At 52.9% G+C, this 19,673-nt stretch overlaps 3 protein-coding genes across 3 annotated transcripts; 1 reads left to right on the top strand and 2 right to left on the bottom strand.

The window, feature by feature from the left end:
* Positions 1–758: 758 nt before the first annotated feature.
* Positions 759–1,700, bottom strand: LOC309681124 (heat shock protein 30C-like). Its single transcript, XM_082494952.1, is given in 2 exon segments — positions 759–1,655; positions 1,657–1,700. Coding segments are annotated over 2 exon segments (771 nt in total). The 5' UTR covers positions 1,686–1,700; the 3' UTR covers positions 759–913.
* Positions 1,701–2,513: 813 nt separating this feature from the next.
* On the top strand, positions 2,514–3,361 carry LOC309681101 (heat shock protein beta-11-like). Its single transcript, XM_082494918.1, has one exon. The coding sequence runs from the start codon at positions 2,626–2,628 to the stop codon at positions 3,208–3,210; it is 585 nt and encodes a 194-aa protein (XP_082351044.1). The 5' UTR covers positions 2,514–2,625; the 3' UTR covers positions 3,211–3,361.
* Positions 3,362–4,609: 1,248 nt separating this feature from the next.
* On the bottom strand, positions 4,610–19,428 carry RAB5C (RAB5C, member RAS oncogene family). The gene is made up of 6 exons (XM_082494752.1): positions 19,368–19,428; positions 9,436–9,680; positions 8,202–8,353; positions 7,763–7,885; positions 6,911–7,004; positions 4,610–6,495 (listed from the first exon to the last, which is right to left on the bottom strand). Exons 2-6 carry the CDS (start codon positions 9,599–9,601, stop codon positions 6,380–6,382), a joined length of 651 nt encoding a protein of 216 aa, XP_082350878.1. The 5' UTR covers positions 9,602–9,680; positions 19,368–19,428; the 3' UTR covers positions 4,610–6,379.
* Between the last annotated feature and the right edge of the window lie 245 nt (positions 19,429–19,673).

The following is a 19,673-nucleotide window of genomic DNA, read 5'->3' as shown; positions in this document are numbered from 1 at the left end:
TCGGCGCTGCACGGCGCGCTCCCGCAGCCGCCGCCAAATATGGAGTGCGGCCCCGCCTTCTCCGCCAAATATGGCGTGAGACCACGCCCCACAACGTCTAAACCACGCCCCCACGCCTCCCGCGCCCCGCCCTCCACCTGCCGCTCCCCGCCTCCTAACTGTAAACACCGGGGCCGTGTGGCCTCAAAGCCACGCCCCCGCCTCCTCCGCCTAATATGGAGAGAGGCCCCGCCCCCGCCCGGCGTGTGCCCGCCTCCCCGTGGGGGCGCGATGGAGTGGGACCGCCCCCGCCTGCTCATTTATGGGAGGCCCCTCCCATCTCGCCGCTGAGGGGCGTGGCTTGGCGGCAGGCTGGCTGGGGAAGGAGCGGGCAGCGCCTGGAAAGTGCCAGCAATGGAGGCGGGGGGGGCACGGCACGGGGGGTGCTGACAGGGCACAGGGGGTGCGGGCACAGCTCGTGGGTGATCAGGTACCGCACAGGAGCGTCCAGCACCACCCCGAAGGTGGGGGTCGGTTGCCCAAAGGCCGCCCGGGGCGATGCTCAGCCCCCCCCAGGGATGCTCAGCCCCGGGCATGTGCTGGAGCCCCTCAAAGAACCCCCTCCCCCCCTCCGCCGGGGCAGGGCTGGGGAGAGGTGCCAGGGACATGCCCTGTGCCAGCACAGCCCGGCTCCCGGGCTGCCGTCCTGCTGCGTGGGCACAGCCAGGAGGATTGCAAAGCACAGGGCCAGGCAAGAACCAACAGAGAAACCATGCAAATAAAATTCAGGAATATTTATTACATATCAAAAAAGCTACATGTTTTGGGCCGAGAGCCCCCCGCCAGGCTGTCACACAAACCCTGGCTCATTCCCACTCTGCGTCCAGCAGATACACCGGCAGCCGGGCTCAGCCCGGCCCCGCACTGCTCCCCATCATGCCTTGGCCCGCTCGGCTCCGTCGTCACTGCTGGCTGTCGGCTGCGCCACCGCCGGCCCCATCTGGATGGGCACGTTCCTCTCCGGGGCGGCCGGCAGGGCCAGCCTGGGGGCCTCGATGCGCAGCTGCCCCTCCTTGGACAGGGAGCACGTCAGCGCCTCGGCGTCCACCTCCTCGGGCACGTCCCACTCCCGCTTCAGCACCTCGTACTTGTACGAGAAGGAGCCCTTCTCGTCCGTGCTCTGCGTCTCCTTCTGCCCCACCAGCACCACCTTCCTGCCCACCACCTTCACCGACAGCTGCTCAGGCGCAAAGTCCTTGACGTCCTGGCAGACGGAGAATCCTTCCCCGGAGCCCTGGGTCAGGGCTGCGCTGGTGCTTGGGGATCGCTCGGCAGCAATGCTGATCCGGCCGGGGCTGCTACCGCTGCTCAGGAACTGCTCGAAGCTGCTCATGAACTCCCGAGCCCTCTCCATCTCCAGCCGCAGCTCTCGCTCCAGCTCAGCGAAAAGGGTGCCTGGATGCGGCCAGAGGGTGCGGACAGGTCCCAGCCACGGGAACAGAGAGCTGGACATGGGTGGCATGAAGTGCAGGCGGCAAAGCATCTCTGCTCCTGGTGTGCGCTCCCGGCGTGTGCTGCGGCTCTGCTCGGTGCAGGGTCTGGAGCGGTGCTGAGCTGGGGCCGGGGAGCGGCGAGTTTTATCCTCCCCTGCCTGGGGGTGTGCCCCTTCCAGAATGCTCTATCCCCACGCACCCTCCTGGAGCCATCGCCTATTTTTGAGAGGCTGATTATCTGCCAGCCAAAATAGCAGCGCCTGCTTCTGGGGACGAGTCACACGCCACAAATAGGGATTTGCAATCACTGCCACGAGGTCGGGTTTCTGCAGAGCCACCGTGATGCAGCAACGCTTGCGGGACCACCGGCCGGGGGGCGAGCAAAGCCCTTCCTGCGGCCCCCGTGCTGGGGGGCTCGGCAGAGCGCAGGTTACACTGTGCTGGGAGCGTGTCACTTCGGTCAGCATGGCGACAGTCCCACCCCTAAAGAAACATGTTCCTACGTCACCCGCTGCCAGATGCCTCTCGCACTTTCTAGGCCCCCCCCTGCTCCAGGGGCCACCCCCTGTCCTGCCCCAGCCCCTCAGCACCCCATCCTGGGGTGGTTCCTGATCTCACCTGGGGGTCCCCACCGGGGCAGCTGAGGGTCCTGCAATCGGGGCGGGGGACAGAGGGGCTCTCTTGCATGCAGATGGAGGGGGGGGACGGGCCACAGGAGAGCGGGGGAATGCAGGGAGGAGAGGAGCCCAGCCCTGCGCCCTGCCTGGGAAATAGAAAGGCCAGAGATTTTTGGCAGGGGCGGCTCAGGCATCCCATTCGGAGGCTGAGGTGATGCTCTAATTATAAGCCAGGAGAGCAGAGCTGCGAGACTAAGGGCGAAGGTATGCTGGGCACAACGTAAGAGGTGCCTCTCCTCACGGGTGAGTAATAAGAATGAGCTGGAACGGGCTGGAAAGGGCTGAGCTTTTCTCCCGGGGATGACGTGATGTGCGGGATGAGGCCACTCCTCCCGGGAAGGGCAATAAAAGCCGCGGCCGACGGCGTCGGGGCAGAGCGCTCCCAGAGGAGAGCACCAGCAGCACCAGCAGCACCAGCAGCACCAGCAGCACCAGCAGCACCAGCAGCACCAGCAGCACCAGCAGCACCAGCAGCGATGCTTTGCCGAATGCACCTCGCACCATTCGCCTCCAGCTCCCTGGCCACCCGGCTGGGCACGGTGAGGACCCTTTGGCCGCACGCAGAGACCATCTTCACTGAGCTGCAGCAGGAGATGGAGAAAGCTCGGGAGTTCATGAGCAGCTTCGAGCAGCTCCTGAGCAGCCAAGGAGCCACCGCCATGGAGCAAACCCCCAGCACCGGCGCAGCCCTGACCCAGGGCTCCGGGGAAGGCTTCTCCGTCTGCCAGGATGTCAAGAACTTTGCACCTGAGCAGCTGTCGGTGAAGGTGGTGGGCAGGAAGGTGGTGCTGGTGGGGCAGAAGGAGACGCAGAGCACGGACGAGAAGGGCTCCTTCTCGTACAAGTACGAGGTGCTGAAGCGGGAGTGGGACGTGCCCGAGGAGGTGGACGCCGAGGCGCTGACGTGCTCCCTGTCCAAGGAGGGGCAGCTGCGCATCGAGGCCCCCAAGCTGGCCCTGCCGGCCGCCCCGGAGAGGAACGTGCCCATCCAGGTCAGCCCTGCAGCCCCACAGCCCGGACCAGCCTCTGAGGACGGAGCCACCAAGAAAGCCCAGATGTAACGTTGAGGGGAACCGATGGCCTGCGGCAGGACCCGACCAGACAGCAGCAAGTCTCGGGTTTTAGCCCAGACAAGCTCCATCAACAATGATGTCATTTTTTTTTCACTATACTGGAATGTTTTTGTATCCAATAAAAATACTTTTGCATAGATCCTGCTTGTGCTCTCTTGGTGTTGACTGATGGGGAGGCTGGGCCCTGGGGTCAGCTCTCGGTGCAGAGAGAGGGAAGAGCCTCTCTTGGTGCCTCAGGGGGGACAGTGGTCCCAGAGGGAGGGAAGGGGTCTGTGAGCACAGTGCTGTTCGGGGTGGGGAGCGGAAGCCCCACTCACCTCTACCAGGGCAGAGGCAGCTCTCCTGGGAGCAGGCAGTCTGCCTTCGCTCCCTCCTCATGCTACTATCAGCATCTGCACCAGCTCCACGGCCCCTTGCTCCCTGGCCGATGCCACAAGTGGGAGTACGACCATGCTGGAGGGCCTGGCCGGAGGCAGGGTGTCCCTGCTGTAGCCACACTTTCCCCCTAAGCTGCTGCTTGGCAAGGGGCTGCTGGAGACCCCTGCGGGATGCCAGGGGCAGGGACAGTGAAGCCCAGCTCCAGGCACTGTGTGTAACCACCATAAACACCGGTGCTCAGGCCCAGGCAGGCAGCAGGTATGCAGGCAGGCACGCCTGTTTGTGCTAAAGCTGCTCCGAGCTCAGACTGCCCTTCCCGGTGACAGCACAGTGCTGGCAGCGAGGAGGCTCTGCTCCAGGGAGCACCGCCACACGCCTCTGCAGCCAGTGGCAGGTCCCCAAAACCCAATACCGAGTCCTTACAGCGGAACAGCACAGGCTGAGGCAGCAGCAAGACACCCCTCAGGGCATCGCAGGCTCCTGCACAGCGAGGGAGACCCCAGAGTCCTGGAAGGAGCCAGAAATAAAGCCCTGTCAACCAGGAAACAAGTACCAGAAGCCAGCAGATGGCAACAGCACCTCGTGTTGTGTTCATGAGACTGTTCAGAGTTGGGATTGGGGAAGCCCTTCTCCAACAGGTCTGTCTCCTGCTGCCTGGGAAACACGCAGCATCAGTCCAACCACACTGAAGTGATGAGACTGCAGATGTCCCACAGGGGTGCTGAGCTCCTCCAGCAGATGAGCAGCCGCACTCCCATGCAGGGGATGAAAACAAGCAGCACCCACCCCACCAGGTGAGCAAAGCCCATTTGAGGCTGCGGGAGCCCACACAGCACAGAGAGCCCGCACTCCAGCCACACGTCAGGAACTGCCACTGAGTTGCTCCAGACTTTTAAGGAAATCCAAAACCTTGGATAGAGGATGACACCCACAGGAGCCAAGGCTGTTCACACAGACAACTTTATTCACAGGCACCAGCAGAGCTTTTCAGGCAAGCCCAGCCCCCAGCCGTGCCCCTCACAGAGCTGCAGCCACACAGCGGGCAAGAGGCAGGAGGTTCACGCACCAGCACATCAGTGTCTTCAAGCTCCCCCAGGCACGCATGGTGCTGGCCCAGCAGCACAGGTAGTGTGGCAGAGCTGCGAGGGGCTGCTCAGTCTTCCACATCGACTCCAGGTCTCACCCAGGGGTGTGAGGATCTCAGAGTCCATGCAGCAGCAAGAGGAGCACGGCCTCTTTCAAAGCCATCATCCTCCACAGACAGACCCATTTTGTTCATTAATACTCGAGTGCAGTATTCCTAAGCCTCTCCAGATGTCAAGCTGAGTTCCTCTGCATACTGCTCCCCCCACCTCTTCCCCACTTGTAGGCAGCTGCCTTAGAAGTATTAGGCAATTAAAATCCCCCCTATTTACCTCAAACTTCCTTGTGTGCCACAGCACAGAACACCCCGAGCTTACGGAACCACCTTGCAGCCTCTCCTGCCTCTCGAGGAGCTGGTGCTGCAGGAGCAGCCGGCACAGCCCAGACCCGGGCCCAGGGCGAGCAGCCCGTGTTTCGCCCTGCCCAGGGAGGGAAGGCCACGCGTCCCTGCCGAAGAGCCAGGTGTCGTACGCACCACAAGCAGCCTGGTCCACCTCAGCCTCCAGCACAACTGTTATGTTCTGCTCCACTCCCCTTCTGGTTTGAGCTGATTAAGAAACATGAACATTGTTGATTATGATAGGTTTATAAAAATTTTTTTTTAATCACACAAAACTGAAGTTTGTGATGAAGACTAAGTTGACAGTTCCTCTTAAATACCAGTATGCATAAGACATTGCATTAGGCACTAGGCAGCAGCCAACATCAGTTAGAGTCTGGCAACAGAAGCCATTTTAATACCTCCCTTCGTACGTTGTGGAATTACAGGCTTTTGCAATACATATTGTTTCCACTGACAAGTTATCCGAGGTTTCCCCCACCCCACCTCTGTACATCAGTAAACCATGTGTATTCACACTGGAGTAGGGTTAACATTAGTGGCATCACAACCATCAAAAAAAGGACAATTTTCTATACAAGATTTTTGCAAAAGTTGCAACAGGATTAGTGCATTACGACAGAACCGGAGATAGGGAAAAAAAAAAAAAAAGAGTTGGCATGCTAGAGTCCAACACAAATAAAGACAACAGGCAGCTAGTTGTATGTACTATATTGACAAGATACTGATTGGTTACATGAAGAAACATACAATACAAAATACAGAAGAAACCAGTTTTGCTTCCCTCTGCCCCACCCCAAGAATACTCATAAGTGATTTGGTCAATAAGTGGCTGAAAAGCCAGAGTTTGTCACTATAATGCTACAGTTTAGTGGTTGTTCTAGGCATATCGTACTGGTATTAGCCTTAGCTTTTACATACGGGTAATTTTAAACAAGGTTGTCTAGTCTCAATATCCCTTTGTTTCCAATAGTGAACTACAGTACTGTGGGACCCGGGTGCTGCTGGCCCTCACCCGCGGGAAGGGATGAGCCGGCTGGGCAGACACCAGGTCATGCATCCACCACCACCAGGAAGAGGGAAGAAGTTCATATATTAAAAAAGTGACTTAAGACTTAGAATTGAATTAGTATTTGTACAGAAAGGTGCAGGTGGAAGAACTCCCTCCAGCCTATGATCAGAAAGGGATGGAGAAATCACAGCAGCCACCGGCAGCAGCCGCTCTACGGTAAGTGCGATTGTTAGCGTGGATTCCAGTCACGTCATTCGAGGGCTCCGTCAGGCACGCACGGCTGCTCAATTGCTGCAGCACTGGCTCCTGCTAGGCTGACTGCTCTCCTGAAGGTCAACCACCCGATTCCTACCTGGGCCACCAGGAGCGTTCTGGGGTTCATTTTTTGGCAGTTTCTTGGCTAGAAAGAAACAAGGCATTAGTGGGCTCTGCTACAGAGACCAACCTCCTCCCCAGTGCAGACCAGAGGCTGGGCTCAGCCCTGCTCTCACCCAAGCCCTCACCCCTCAGGGAGTTTGGGACTGGGCGCTGCTAGCAGCACCGGCACAAACCAACCCACTTCTAGCTCTGCCCGTCATCAATCCCACTCCTTCCTTACTCACCGCCCCAGATAAAGGGAGAGGGGAAACAGGCTTTGCGAGACAAAGGCTGCAAACACTCAGGGAATGACTGTTCACAGAACCATAGCAAACTGGTCATCTACTCCAGTTAGAGCTTCCGACCCTGGCTGACTCGGGAGCTGCCAGGGTTTCCAGCAGGCTGCACTGCTGGTGCTCAGAGCTACTCCAGCCGTCCTTCTGCACACAAGCTGTTACCTATTGCCATGAAGATTTCATTCACATTCATCGCTGTCTTTGCCGACGTCTCCATGAACAGCAAGCTGTTGTCATCTGCATATGTTTGTGCATCCTACAAACAATCACATTAGCGTGGTAAAGGCATCCTGCCAAAGCAGCCCAAGCAGGCGTCACACGCTTCACTTGTTGGCACACTAAACACCAAAGAAATGCTGTCCCACCCCAGTCCCCTGACCCTGCCTGGCCAGGACAGCTGGGAGACATGCACCACTGACACCACCACGGCTGGCGTCCCAGCAGCCAAGCTGGGGTACAGCAGCACAGACTGTTTGTGAGCCAAATATAGACACAGCACATCCCAGGCAGCACAACACCTTGTACTTTGGTTAGCCAGGAGAGCAATGCACACTGTAAATGCACCATAAGCAATCCTGTGCAGAGGTCTGAGATAAGAGCTTCTCCTTGAAAGTCTGCCTTAGACACGGTAAGAGCTATGAAGAGTAGGGAACAAGCTGGGGATGATTCCTCATGTATCTCATACCTAAAAGACGCTGTTTTGTACACTGCTGAAGACAGCTCCAGGTGAGTAAGGCACCAGAAAAGACTGAAGACAGAAGCTTCTGCTCTGTGGGCCTTATTCTCCACACTCATCATACTGTTACCAACAAGAGCTACAAGCGCTGGGAAAGGAGTGCACGAGAACAGCAGGCTACGATTCCCTTGGAGTGGCATCCCGAGGTCCTCAGCAGCATAAATCTTGACTTCCACTCTCCCTCAAAGCATTTTGCACATAGCCGCCACCTCCCCCACTTAAGCAAAACACTGTTTCCTGACTTGCTCAGGTAACAACTGATCTGCATTCCCACTCACCTGGAAGTCCACAGCTCTCTTGGTAGCAAGGTCTGCCTTGTTTCCTGCTAGTGCAATTACAATATTGGGGCTAGCCTGCCTCTGCAACTCTTTCACCCAGTTCTTGGCTCGTACAAATGTGTCCTGGAAGCAAACAGGAGGCAGCAGTCAGGAAGGGCAGCCTCTTATTAATCCACAGTGAAGATATGATTAGAACAAGTCTTTCCTGTAAGAAGTGTTCTGCCTCTACAGCACTTTGTAGCAGGATCCTCTATCAGCTTAGACAGCCTTGGTCAGAACTGAGGAAGTGGCCATTAGCAGCTTGAGAAACTCGGTACCTGCAGGCAGGCATCTGCAGGGACTCTGAACCCCGACACTCTCCCAGGGAACCGAGAAGCATCAGCTGCAAGCGCCGATGCCTCCTGCCCAGTACACACTCTCAGCCCTACGCAGTACTCACTGTGTTAGTGATGTCGTAGACAACAATGGCTGCCTGGGCACCTCGGTAATACATTGGTGCCAGGCTGTGATACCGCTCTTGTCCTGCTGTATCCCATATTTCAAACTTCACCGTTGTGTCATCCAGACAGACTGTCTGTGTTAGGAAGGCAGCTGAAAGAGAAGGTGCGTGTTTGCCTTACCTCCAGCTGGAGAGCCCCTGCAGCCAGGGCCAGGAGCTCAGAGCGGTTCTGCTTTTGCATGGGAGTGCGCAGAAGCACCACATGAAGGGCGGTGCGGTGCAACTTGCTGTGGAAGTTGCAGCTCTGCTGTATCATCAAGCTCCACGCACACAGGAACCCAAGAGCCCCACGCAGCCGACAGGAAGGTGGCACTGAGCACCCGGGCAGCAGACGGCCACCGGCACAGCAGCGCCGCCAGTCCCTTCCCCAGCAGCCTCCTCTCACACAGCACACAGCTCAGCTGCAACGTCACCAGGATTAGCTTTGGAGAGCACCACAGTGCCAAAGCACTGAAGTCAGCCCAGTTACACTGCACTCCCCAATTTAGTAACTGGTTATTTTCTTGTTCCAGCAAGTATAATACCACGCGTTACAACTAGGATAAAGGCAACCAGCCTTGGATAGATTGAAGCAGAACAGCAGAGTGCCCACACGGCCCTCTGCAGGGCAGCATTAAGCCCTGCTTGCCCATAAGCTATACTTACAGCTATACTAACTCCCCGTTCGGGTTACTATAGGGACAAACCAAGCCTCTTCTCGGTACACACCTAACATTACTGCCCAGAGACCCAAGTGCCCACTGACCTTTGATCCGTGACACTGTGCTAATGAATTCAAGCTAAAGAACTACTAGACCTGAAAGAGCTGTGGAAGTAGTTAACAGTATCAGGCTAGAAACAGCCCTAAAATCCCAGGTCATTGTCTGAAAAGATAATAATTAAGGGCTATAAAGCAAGCTGAAGTCCTCAGTTCTAATTAGAAGCAGGAATTCAAGCACTGGAAGTGAAGACACCTCAGAGGCAGTGTGCACAGTTGCCATAGCATTATTCTCTGCTGCTCTGATCTTAACACCAACAAACAAGGTGTAAACAAAGAGTTAACACATTAGCTGCTTGACTATTTAGAGCAAAACCCCAGACCAGACTGAAATAGCCATTATTACTTCTGATACCCCTGGACTGCATTAGCGAGGCCAGCATCTTCTATCCGTGGGCATCCAGAGTTGGCACTCACCTCCAATTGTGCTCTCCTGGTACTCGTGGAACTGCCCCTTCACAAAGCGCAGGACAAGGCTGGACTTCCCCACTGCCGATTCTCCCAAGAGAACAAGTTTAAACTGGCAGATTTTGTTTCCAGCAGCTGGTCCATTCGGTCGAGCAGCTCCACCTCGACCTGCCATTGTGGCCTAAGTGCAGGAGTGCCAAGAGTTAAGGATGCTGCAGGTTCTGCACTGGGATCCACCTGGAGGCAGGTTGCAACTGAAAGAGGAGGTCAGAGTTAGTGACACACTCAGGGACCAGCCATACCAGTTCTAGAGGGTGGGTTTGATCTGCCACCACCATCAGCACAGGCAGGTGGTGACTCCTTCCCACGGTGGAAAGTTGTCCACCGCTTGCACCACAGCACTATCGGGCAGTTTCTGTCAGTCAGCAGCTCCTTGAGCAGGATCTTAAGCCTCCCGAGCCTCCTTGGAGAAGGGATATTGGTAACACCAGCTTTCCTCCCCACCAGTGGGCCCTCCCGCACTGCCACCATGTGTAGATCTTACACACACCTTGCTAGGGTGAGGCAAATAAAGAACAGCCAGCACACCAATTGGTGTTATTAGAGCTTTGTCTATTAAAACAATTACTCAGTTCATGGAGGTAACTGAGGTTGACCTTTAGCTCCTTCCTCCTCTCCCAAGCTCACAAGGTAGCAGCTTCGGACTATCAATGCAATACAGAGATGTTCAAGTGCCACACGTAAGCCATTAGAGGAAGCAGTTCTCCATGTCTCAGATCACAAGGCATTCAGACAAAGGCAGTTCCTATAGTCAGTCTGTTAGTTTAGAGGCACACACCAAGCCATTAAACACTGCACCTTAGAGCAGTCCCGAAGAAGGCCTTTGAATTGCTACGCAAGCAGCCTGCCACAGAGAAGTCATTTGGCAGCAGCCACTCTCTGGGCACAGGCTGTGTGTTCAGAGACCGCCGGCAACTACTGCCCATCCCTGCTGCAAACAGGTACCTACCACACCAAACAAGAGCCTCGACAGCCTGATCCAAATGCAGAGGCAACACCAAATGCTTCCCACACCCATCCCAGCTGCCTTATTGCCCTTATCCCACATCATTCCAGGTCATCAGGCCACTGGCCACGTTCTTCATGAGAAGAGTGTTCAAATCCAGCTATGCTGAACAGCACAGACAGGCAGCATCACCTGTGATCAGAACTGATCTCCCCAGCACCAAACCTCTAGAGTTGTGCAGGAGCACGAAACCATGGTGAGAGCAGCGAGACGAGCTGTCTTACATCCATCGTTAACCACAACTGAAGTCTCAGCGCCTTCCTAACCATTTCTCAACTGCATGCAGCAGAGAACAGGAGGGCTTTCAAAGCGCAGTTGTACAGATTTAGGCATATTTCCTGTTCTCATCACAACTCCCACTTCCTGCCAATGATAAACACCACAACTGATTGCATCTGCTCTGTATCACCACTTTCCCTTCATAACCCAACCTTCTTGTTGACAGAGACAACTGCCCAAAAAAAAAAAAAAAAAAATCCCCCAGAAGCCAATTTCCCCTTGTTCCAAGCGTACCACCAAGAAAACTCTGGGTATGCCCAGAGTACATCCAGCATTTACCCATCAAATACCAGATTCCTACAAATAAGCAGCTTAGAGCAAGTTAAACTGGATCTGAAGGGGAGCAGTGCAGCCTGTGAACAAGGCTTAGGCCTGACTCAATACAGAGGCTTACCACAGAAGAGTTTCAAACAGCAGCTTTCCAGAGCAAAGCCTGTCCAGCTGTGAGGCTACTTTAACTATGCCTCAAGTTTCCACTCAATTCCATAGTTCAACAGGAAACCGACAGCCATTTGAGTCTGAGAGCTCACCCGGAGGGACACACCATCAGTGCTATCAGCTGGAGAAGCTCTTTCTTCAGCTTTCAAAACACAAAAGCACTTGAGCATGCTCTGACCTACAGAGACGTTCAGCCTCAAATTGTTTTGACCAGGAGGCAAGTCAGAAACCTACTGTTAAGCCAGTACCGTTCTCTGAAGGTAGCAGGTAGGAAAGAACATAGCGCAGTGAGACACTTCAGTAGCCGGAGCTGTGAAGAAGCCATTGGTTTGGGTGGCCTGTCCAGTCTTGGGTTAAGTCAGTGAAGAAACTGCAATTCATAGCCAGGTCCTTGCAAAGGCTAGTAGCACTGTCAGGACCCCACCTCCTCTTCCAAGGAAGGACAAACGCTGTTTTGACAGGATGAGCACTCTTGATAGGAAGCAAATCAGCAACTTGTTCTGCTGGACTGTGAGGAAGCAGCGTTTCAGGGCTCTGGCCAGGAGCAGCTTGGTTACCACCAGGTTCCAGAGGCACAGCCGCAGCTCCGCACCTCCATCAGCCTGGAAAGGTTTCCACCTTTTAGAGTTTCTCCTCTAACCAGAGTTTGCAAGGGAACAGCTTTTGCTTGTTTAACCTTGTATTCATGTACCAGGGCAGTCTATCAGCAATACGTAAGCTCTGTCACTGTTTCAGACTAACATTCTGCACATTAAATGCCACGTGAATCATGCCTCTGCTGAGTTATGACCTCCTGAAATATGATAGGGGTGATTCCCAGAGCAAAACAAGGAAATGAGCCTGTTGACATCCTCAAGTCTTAGTGTGACCTATATTTCACAGATCTCCATTCATTTTGCCATCTGGTTGTGCCACATGAACTCAAACAGAATTAAGCAAGCACGTCTGTATGCCCAGCTCATCATGAAGAGCTACTGATCAGAGCAAGTCATCAAGCAGCCAGAGCCTTTGACCACTGTTAGTTATGGAGAACCTGACCATCATCTAATGATGATTTGAAGTTTGGCTGCAGGATTACATGACTTCATGATCACCTGAGAAGATGCCAGATCTTTAGGATGTCTGGGTGGAGTTTATGCCGTTCCAATGTCCCTAACTGCAGCCATCTCACTATGGGTCTCCGGCTAAGAAATGTACCCGACATCAGGCTGACCAGCTTAGCATTTCTGCTCACATTCACAAGACAACCAAATAATTGAAGTGAGTAACTACCAAAGCCGTAGACAGCAAGAACTCTCCATCACTGGAGGATCAGTTTTTGCCAAAGCCAACATCTCTGAGGATTTCTACATTCCTGTCAGAAACAGAACTCCGCTCCACTGAATGCGGAAGTAACAGCCTGCTAAACTGCACAGCCTGGATCTGCACTACATCAGCCCACACCGCTCCGCGAATGCTGGTTTGAGAAACAGGGAGTGCTTCGTGCTGAATGAAGCCATTTCTGTTGCTCAGGGAGATGGCCCGTCTCCTTTTCCAGCAGAGGGGATTGTGCATGCATCCCTCCCTGCTCCCCAGGAGCACAGGGACACTCAAGCCACAGGTCAGTCAGACCAAAATAACAACAGCGACACTGTGCAGACAAGCAAAAGCAGCTGAAGCTGCAGCTTGCCATACTAATTCAAGAAGTCAAGACCATGAGAAGGAAGGATATGATAGGATACTCAAGTAATCAAGATTAACAAGAATTAATTTTCCTGCTAGCTTCTTGTAACTACCGGAACTCAGCAGCTTGTGATGTCACAAGATCCATAAAAAGGTACGTGCTGGTTTGTTTGCCTGCCCTACCCACCTCCTGCTTATGGAAGCACACACAGGAGCTCTGCATCACACAGGCAAAAGTACCAACTTTTTTATTGTAAACTCTTGGAACAGTCTCTCGTTTGCTTTGAGATCAAAGACAAGTTTCAATGCCCGATGCTGTCCAACAACCCCGAACTCCAGGTCTATCACTTCTGCAGTTTATGCTCCTCTCAACCCCTCACCTGGATTTGTTGTAGGGGCTTGTACACTTCCAGGAGTATTGAGTTCAAGAATCTGAGTGCCCTAAATGAGGAAGCGCATGCCAGCGCTGCTGCTTTCCCAGCCAACCCAGGAGCAAGGCAGCTCTCCAGAGCTGTTAGGATGCTCGAGAATAGCCCAAGAGCTCATTTCAAACAAACCAGCCCAGTACAACCTCCCCAGTCTCCACAGGGCGATTACTCTCAGATCCCCAAATTAACCCCTGCATGAGAATTGCTTTACAAGACTCCCTGTTGCAGGGAAGACACTAGTTTAAAGTGTCAAAAGTTACAGAATCTGATACTTTTGCCCTGTGTTCACCCAGTAGCGAGGGCTACTCTGAAAGCTAGCGATATTTAGAAACCCAATCCCAAAGAATCTAGTTACCCGAGAGGACTGCTTCTGCTCTCAGCTATGCAAGAAACCATTTCACTGGGGATTTGTTGGCTTAGGATCAAAATACTCAAGACAAAAGCCCCAGTGAAGTATTTATCTTGTTAAATAGCTGACAGCATTACATGAATTTCTTGGCAAAGCCACCCCTGAAGTTATGGAGTGGTTTTGCTTCACCTAACACTGAATGGGCAGCTAGCCACTGCTAGCAGGAAGCTTGTGCCACCTTGCTCCCACCCAGAATGGGCAAGACAGCTCTAGGAGCCAGATTCACAAGCAGCTTCCACGAGCAGGACCAGCAGCAAGTGCGGGACCCACCAGAGCAACACACAGACACCACTAGCCCAGATTAGCATGGCATGGAGTGTCAACCCGATTTTCCAACACATTAATACGATTAATAAGAACAAACTTCAGAAGCCTTATTGCAGTAGGGTCCACACTGCAGAGGAAGGAATAACAGATCCAGCTCTCGCCGATGAGACAAACCAGGAACAGACTTGAAGTACAGACCTCAGTCCCTCAGCCCCATAAAGTCTGAACAATTTTAATACTTCATCTTTCCGCAGACAACATGCACTTCCCTTCACAAACAAAGAACTCAGTCTCTTGATCAGCAAGGCTGTAATCTGGAGCTTCACCCACAGCTCTAAATTGGGGAACTGGTCATTGCAGTTGTCAGGAGCTGCGCTACAGCCTTAAAATGTAGATTCACAAACCTAAATCGGCCCAGACAGCAGTTTCAGAACTTCTCTGTAGAGCCTCATGCTCAAGTCTCCCAAAGACTTGGGCACAATCATTTTAATTTAGAGGTAAACAGGATTTACAATGGCAAAAATTTAAATTACTTTTTATTGGTAGCTACAGTCCTGAACAAGTCTAGTAGAATCCATAATACCAGCTCCTTTCCATGTTTTTAATACAGGCATCTGTTCCTGACATCTGCAGAGCCACGGCCTCCAAAGCAGCCGACTGTTTTTCAAAACAGCTTTCAAAAACAATTCTATCATGAGAGATTTCAAGGCCACTACCCCGCAGTTACCACTCGATCCAGCGCAGACGCCATGTGCCACTGAGTTAACAGTGCGGTACATGCAGCCACCCCCAGCTGGGCAACCCAGGGCCAAGCCAGCAGAAGAGACCTTCCCACCGCTTCACGAGGCAAGCTGAAGGACAGTGGCCAAGCACGGTGACATGGAGCCATCTTCCTTCAGTCATCTCTAAAGCCAGATTAACAAAGCCTTCAAGGCAAGAGAAAAAATGGCGACAAAGGCCAAGTTTCTGCTACTTGTCAGGGGCTCATGCGTGAGGCCCTTCTGAGAGGCTGCTGCTCAGTGCCGGGCACAACTGGCCAAACTGAAGATCTGACCTGAACACTGTACTTGGACGAGATCATCTGAAGCTCAGATCTACTCAGAACACAGTGTTATACGCAGAAAGCGACTGCTTAGGTTGAGACTAAAGCTCATTTGCCAGAAGTCATCTGCTCGAACTAGGCACGTCAGCTCTAAACCTGTTAAGGAACTATGAAGCCAGGAACGCCCGTGCATCCTACGGACCTGATCGGACTCTTTGGAAGATGAGGCAAACATCACAGCCAGCATGACCAAGTCAAGCAGTGCACTACTTCGATCAAAAGGGGTTATCAAGTTCCCTCAAACCTTCTTCTAGCCAGTTTAATCCCATACACATCCCATCCAAAGGGTTTCCTAGGTTTAAGTGGTTACCCTTTACCAGGAAATCTTGAAAACGCCTTATGAGGTAAAAAGACACTGCAGTTACTGATGCTACCTTGGAGCTACAGGTTTTTAATACTCAGACAGTTGACTAGGTATCAGCAACAAGAGTTATTACCACGTTGGTCACACTGGCAGCACAAGGAAGTGCCATGCCTACTCCAGTGGGTTTTAATTCTGCAGAACAGCGTGACTAATTGCTTTTAAAACTGCAGTTAATGTCCTGTTAGATCACCACAACTGAACAGAGGAACGTGCAGTGATGACTGGCTGAGGTGTAGTGCTTCTGCCTGGCCCTCGTGCATCAGGAAAGCAACAGCGACACTAGAACACCACATAACACTAGAACTCAGGTTCTAACCAGGGCCACCAAACTCTCATGACAGCAAGTGAACTTAGACCAGATCCGAGTGATGGAAGACAAATAATGCAAGCTGTCAGCACTGCTTCGGTCGAGCTCTACTTAACTAAGCTACGGAGGCAATACACTTGCAAAGATCACTTTAAAAAGAGTGCAATGAGAAGTGGCAACTTTCTACTGAGTGTTATCAAGACATGAATCACAGCAGAACACTTCCATGGAAGAGTTCTGCATCACCTTCATTCCACATAACCTTCTCACTAGCTGTTGGGAGCAAATCCTCCATATTCGCTGTCACCACGTTAACGCCCTCTTGGACATCTTACATACTTGTAGTTATCCTTGATACCGCAAGAACTTAGTCCTGTTTCACAGGAGATGAGGCACAGCTAGGCTGAAGGAGTAACTCAGGAGGGCAGTCTGGACCAACTACAAATTGAACAGAAGCACCAAGTTTTTAATTCTGCAGGCAAGGTTCTTTTAACTCCTGTTCTTGATATCGGCCACTGCTCAGCATGCCCTTAAAAGACACAGCTTAATTTTGACCAAAAGTCCAGCAACCTGTGCCTTTAGACAGCACCTACTACTCTGTGAACAAGAAGGCAAGTTCATGAACAATGCAAAGCAGAAAACTGCTGTTTTCACTGCAAAAGAATCAGTGACCTTCATAATATCTTTTCCAGACGGCACAAAGATCTCTTGCCTCTAGCAGCTCCCTATTTGGAGCTCTACCAAACAAAAGCAAATATGAAAATCACTGTTTTCTTATCTCTTTATGTAGAACTACTCCAGCAGTTCATTCCTGTGCTCCAGGGGAGGAAAGCGTTCCTTTTAGGATTTACATGAAGCTTTATTCTTCCCCGATACTGTCACTTGCAGGAAGGTTCACTGTTCCTGGCTAGCATTTGGAGTGTTTTCGTAGTGTTACTCTGACAACTTACCAGAACTTGCATAAGAGGACTTCAAATTTCATACCCCAAGGGAAGAGAACAGCTGACTCCGCCATTTCTACATTCTACCCTCTTTTAAGTATGCTGACCGAAATACTTTGGGCTACACCCACTTCATTAGAAGCGTTCCCATTTCATTTCCTGTCTCTGAAAGTACTTGGCATTCTTTCCCCCTCCCTTTTCAGGGAGATGCCATGACAGTCTATCCGCTAACATGGTGGTTTAAGAGGTTAGGATCAAGAGCTGATGACTTGCCGGGCCTAGAGCAATTCTAGAGCTGATGCCTCTTGGGATGCAGAAGAGCTTTACTGGGATGGAGATAATTCCACTTCTCTTCAGAACAACTCAGTCTGGCCAGGCACACAAAGTATGTTTTTGGACAGTTTTATTTCAGACACTGCCCAATCCATTATTGGTTTCACCAGCAAAGCAAATGGACCTAAACCCAACTCTGTTCATAGTAAACTAGACAAATGCTTTATTTTACTATATTCATAGCCACACATCAAGCTAGCCTTCCCCCTACTGCTCTCTAGCAACTTAAACCCCTCTTCAGGAGTCCCATTTCATCTTGCTTGTGTTGCTCCCTCACCTGAAGGGGTATCAGCACCTACTTAAACAGCCTTGAGGGACCTACCCAGCCTGGCATTACCTAAAACAAACATCATCTAAATTAGCCTATAGTATCTCAGAGGGAAAGATTGCCTCTAGAGGTAGATTTTTGCTATGAAAGTAGACAGCTGTTGGGGCATACTGTTGAGACTCAAGAGAAGTCTGAGATTATTTCAGCACTAAGACCCAGTTACTGAATCAAAGCGTTGCTCTTCTTAACCTCACAGGTCTATGTAGACTTGTGCTTTACCTGCTCTCCTCACTCCATGAATGCATTAAGACCAACATTGTCTTGTAGCTGCCTACACATACACTATACTGAATTATTCACCCATTTCACTCATAGTTCTTTCACCTTATTATCCAGCTAAGCTGAAAAAAAATACGTGTAAAAGACTTTGAGTCAAGGTAGTAGTGAATATTAACAGAATATTCCAAGAAAGTTCACTGAGACAGCATGGCATGTCAAGCCAATGTGAATTAGAAGTATCTGTCTTTTTTTGGTCTCAAACAAGCTTCAGAGTCCTGCCCTCAGAGTAGGCTCAGGAGTCCTAACTCAGTGCAAAGCAGAATTGATGTCATGCTTATAAGCAGGGCAGCTTAAATATGTGTTGACCCACTACACAAAAAGCTAAGAATAGTAGATGCAAGTTGTTCCACTTAAGACTTAAAATAGTACCTCGGCATACTCTCTTCCCTCCAATTTCCTTACATGCTTGGAAACAGTCAAGGTCAGAACTCCGACGGCCACGTACAAAAGCAACAAGCTAAAGGTCAGCTGAGATCAGGTCAACACTGTATTTGGTCTTGCTGGCAGAGCAGTTTACAGCGAGGGTCACAGTCTATTAGCACAGAGCAACTACAACCGCCACAGCTCCTCATGGCCCCCACCCAGCCCCAGGACTTTTAGCAGCACCTTGAACATTACCAGGAATAAGGTTTGAGCAGCTTTCACAGGATTTAGCACTACAAACCTGTTGCTCACACTTACATCTGCACTATCACAGGATCACACACCGACTGTGCTCTCAGCTTACAGGCAGTGGTGGCTCCTGCTGTGCTGAAGATCCGAGGGGGGCCTTGCACCGGGGCACATCTGGGTTTCCTTCCAGACAACCTACAAAACTTTCTTGCAGACTTTATGCCTCATTCAGGAGGCTGCAGCACCACATATTTCACTTCACAAACACCTCTTGGAGGGCAAAGGGGATGCGTTTGCCACCAGCAACAATGCAGAACAGTCTCCATTCCGCTATAAGCTATTTTCAGTTGATAAAGTCACATCCTTCATTTAGGCAGTTCTCTGCTCGTGAACCTGGCCGGGCTTTCAGACTTCTAGAGTTTCTATTCCCACTTCAGCAGCTGACTAGCTACAACAAAATATTGTATCACATCTATCCTTACAGGTGCCACACCTTCCCCAAACTCCATTTAACTGTCAAATAGTCATCGCTACAAGAGACAAAGGAGTTAGGAAACAGGGGTCGGGCAGAGGCAGCAGGCAGACGGCAGCCCCTGGTACCCGCTGTGAGACGGCCACCGGGGCCGAGAAAGGAAACCCGACCGAAGCAGGGTCAAACTTGAGACTGTGCCATGCAGACGTGACATTCTCCTCCAGTCTGAGATCATCACCTTTGACGTGTTGATCTCCCCCACCAGCACAGCTCCCGGCGAGATCGGGGCCGCCCTCCGCCACTCTCCCGCCCCTCCAGGGCGCCCAACGGGACCGGCCCGGCCGGGGCCCAGCGCCGGGAGATTTATTTCGGGCAGCCCCGAAGGCCGGCACCCCCCGCCCCGCCCCGCTCCACACCGCGCCGGCCTCGCCTTGCCCCACCGCGGGGCCCCAGGCTGCCTCTCCCGGCCGGGCAGGGCTCCCGGGGAGCCGGGTCTGCCGCATACGGGGCCGGTGGAGCCGGGACTCCAGACCAGGCACCGCCCGGGGCAGGGCTCGGCACCAAGCCGCGCCGGGCCCCGCCCGCCCGGAGCCCCCGCGGGCTGGCCCCGCCGCGGCGGTGCGAACGGGCCCCGCCGCCCCCGGCCCCACTCACCGCCCGGAGCGCCGCTCCCCCCGCCGCAGGTGAGTCTCGCAGGCCCCAGCCCTCACTTCCGTCTTTACCCGTTCCGCTTCCGGATCCGCCCACCCCTTCCGCTCTCAGCCCACCGCCCACAGGCAGCGGCATATGTCAATCATCATCGCCCCGCCCCGCAGAGGCTCCGCCCCCCTCCGGACGCACCGTCTCACGTGAGCCGGGCGGCGTGACGTAATGCGCGTTCGTCGCGGGGGGCGATGGGAGTTGTAGTCCGGGGGGAGCGCAGAGTCCCCGGCGGGTCCGGGACGGGGGGTCCCGGCGCAG

Source organism: Vanellus vanellus (genome assembly GCF_965231255.1).
Source record: "Vanellus vanellus genome assembly, chromosome: 24".
Taxonomy (NCBI): Eukaryota; Metazoa; Chordata; class Aves; order Charadriiformes; family Charadriidae; genus Vanellus; species Vanellus vanellus.
This window is presented reverse-complemented; position numbering and strand designations above follow the sequence as displayed.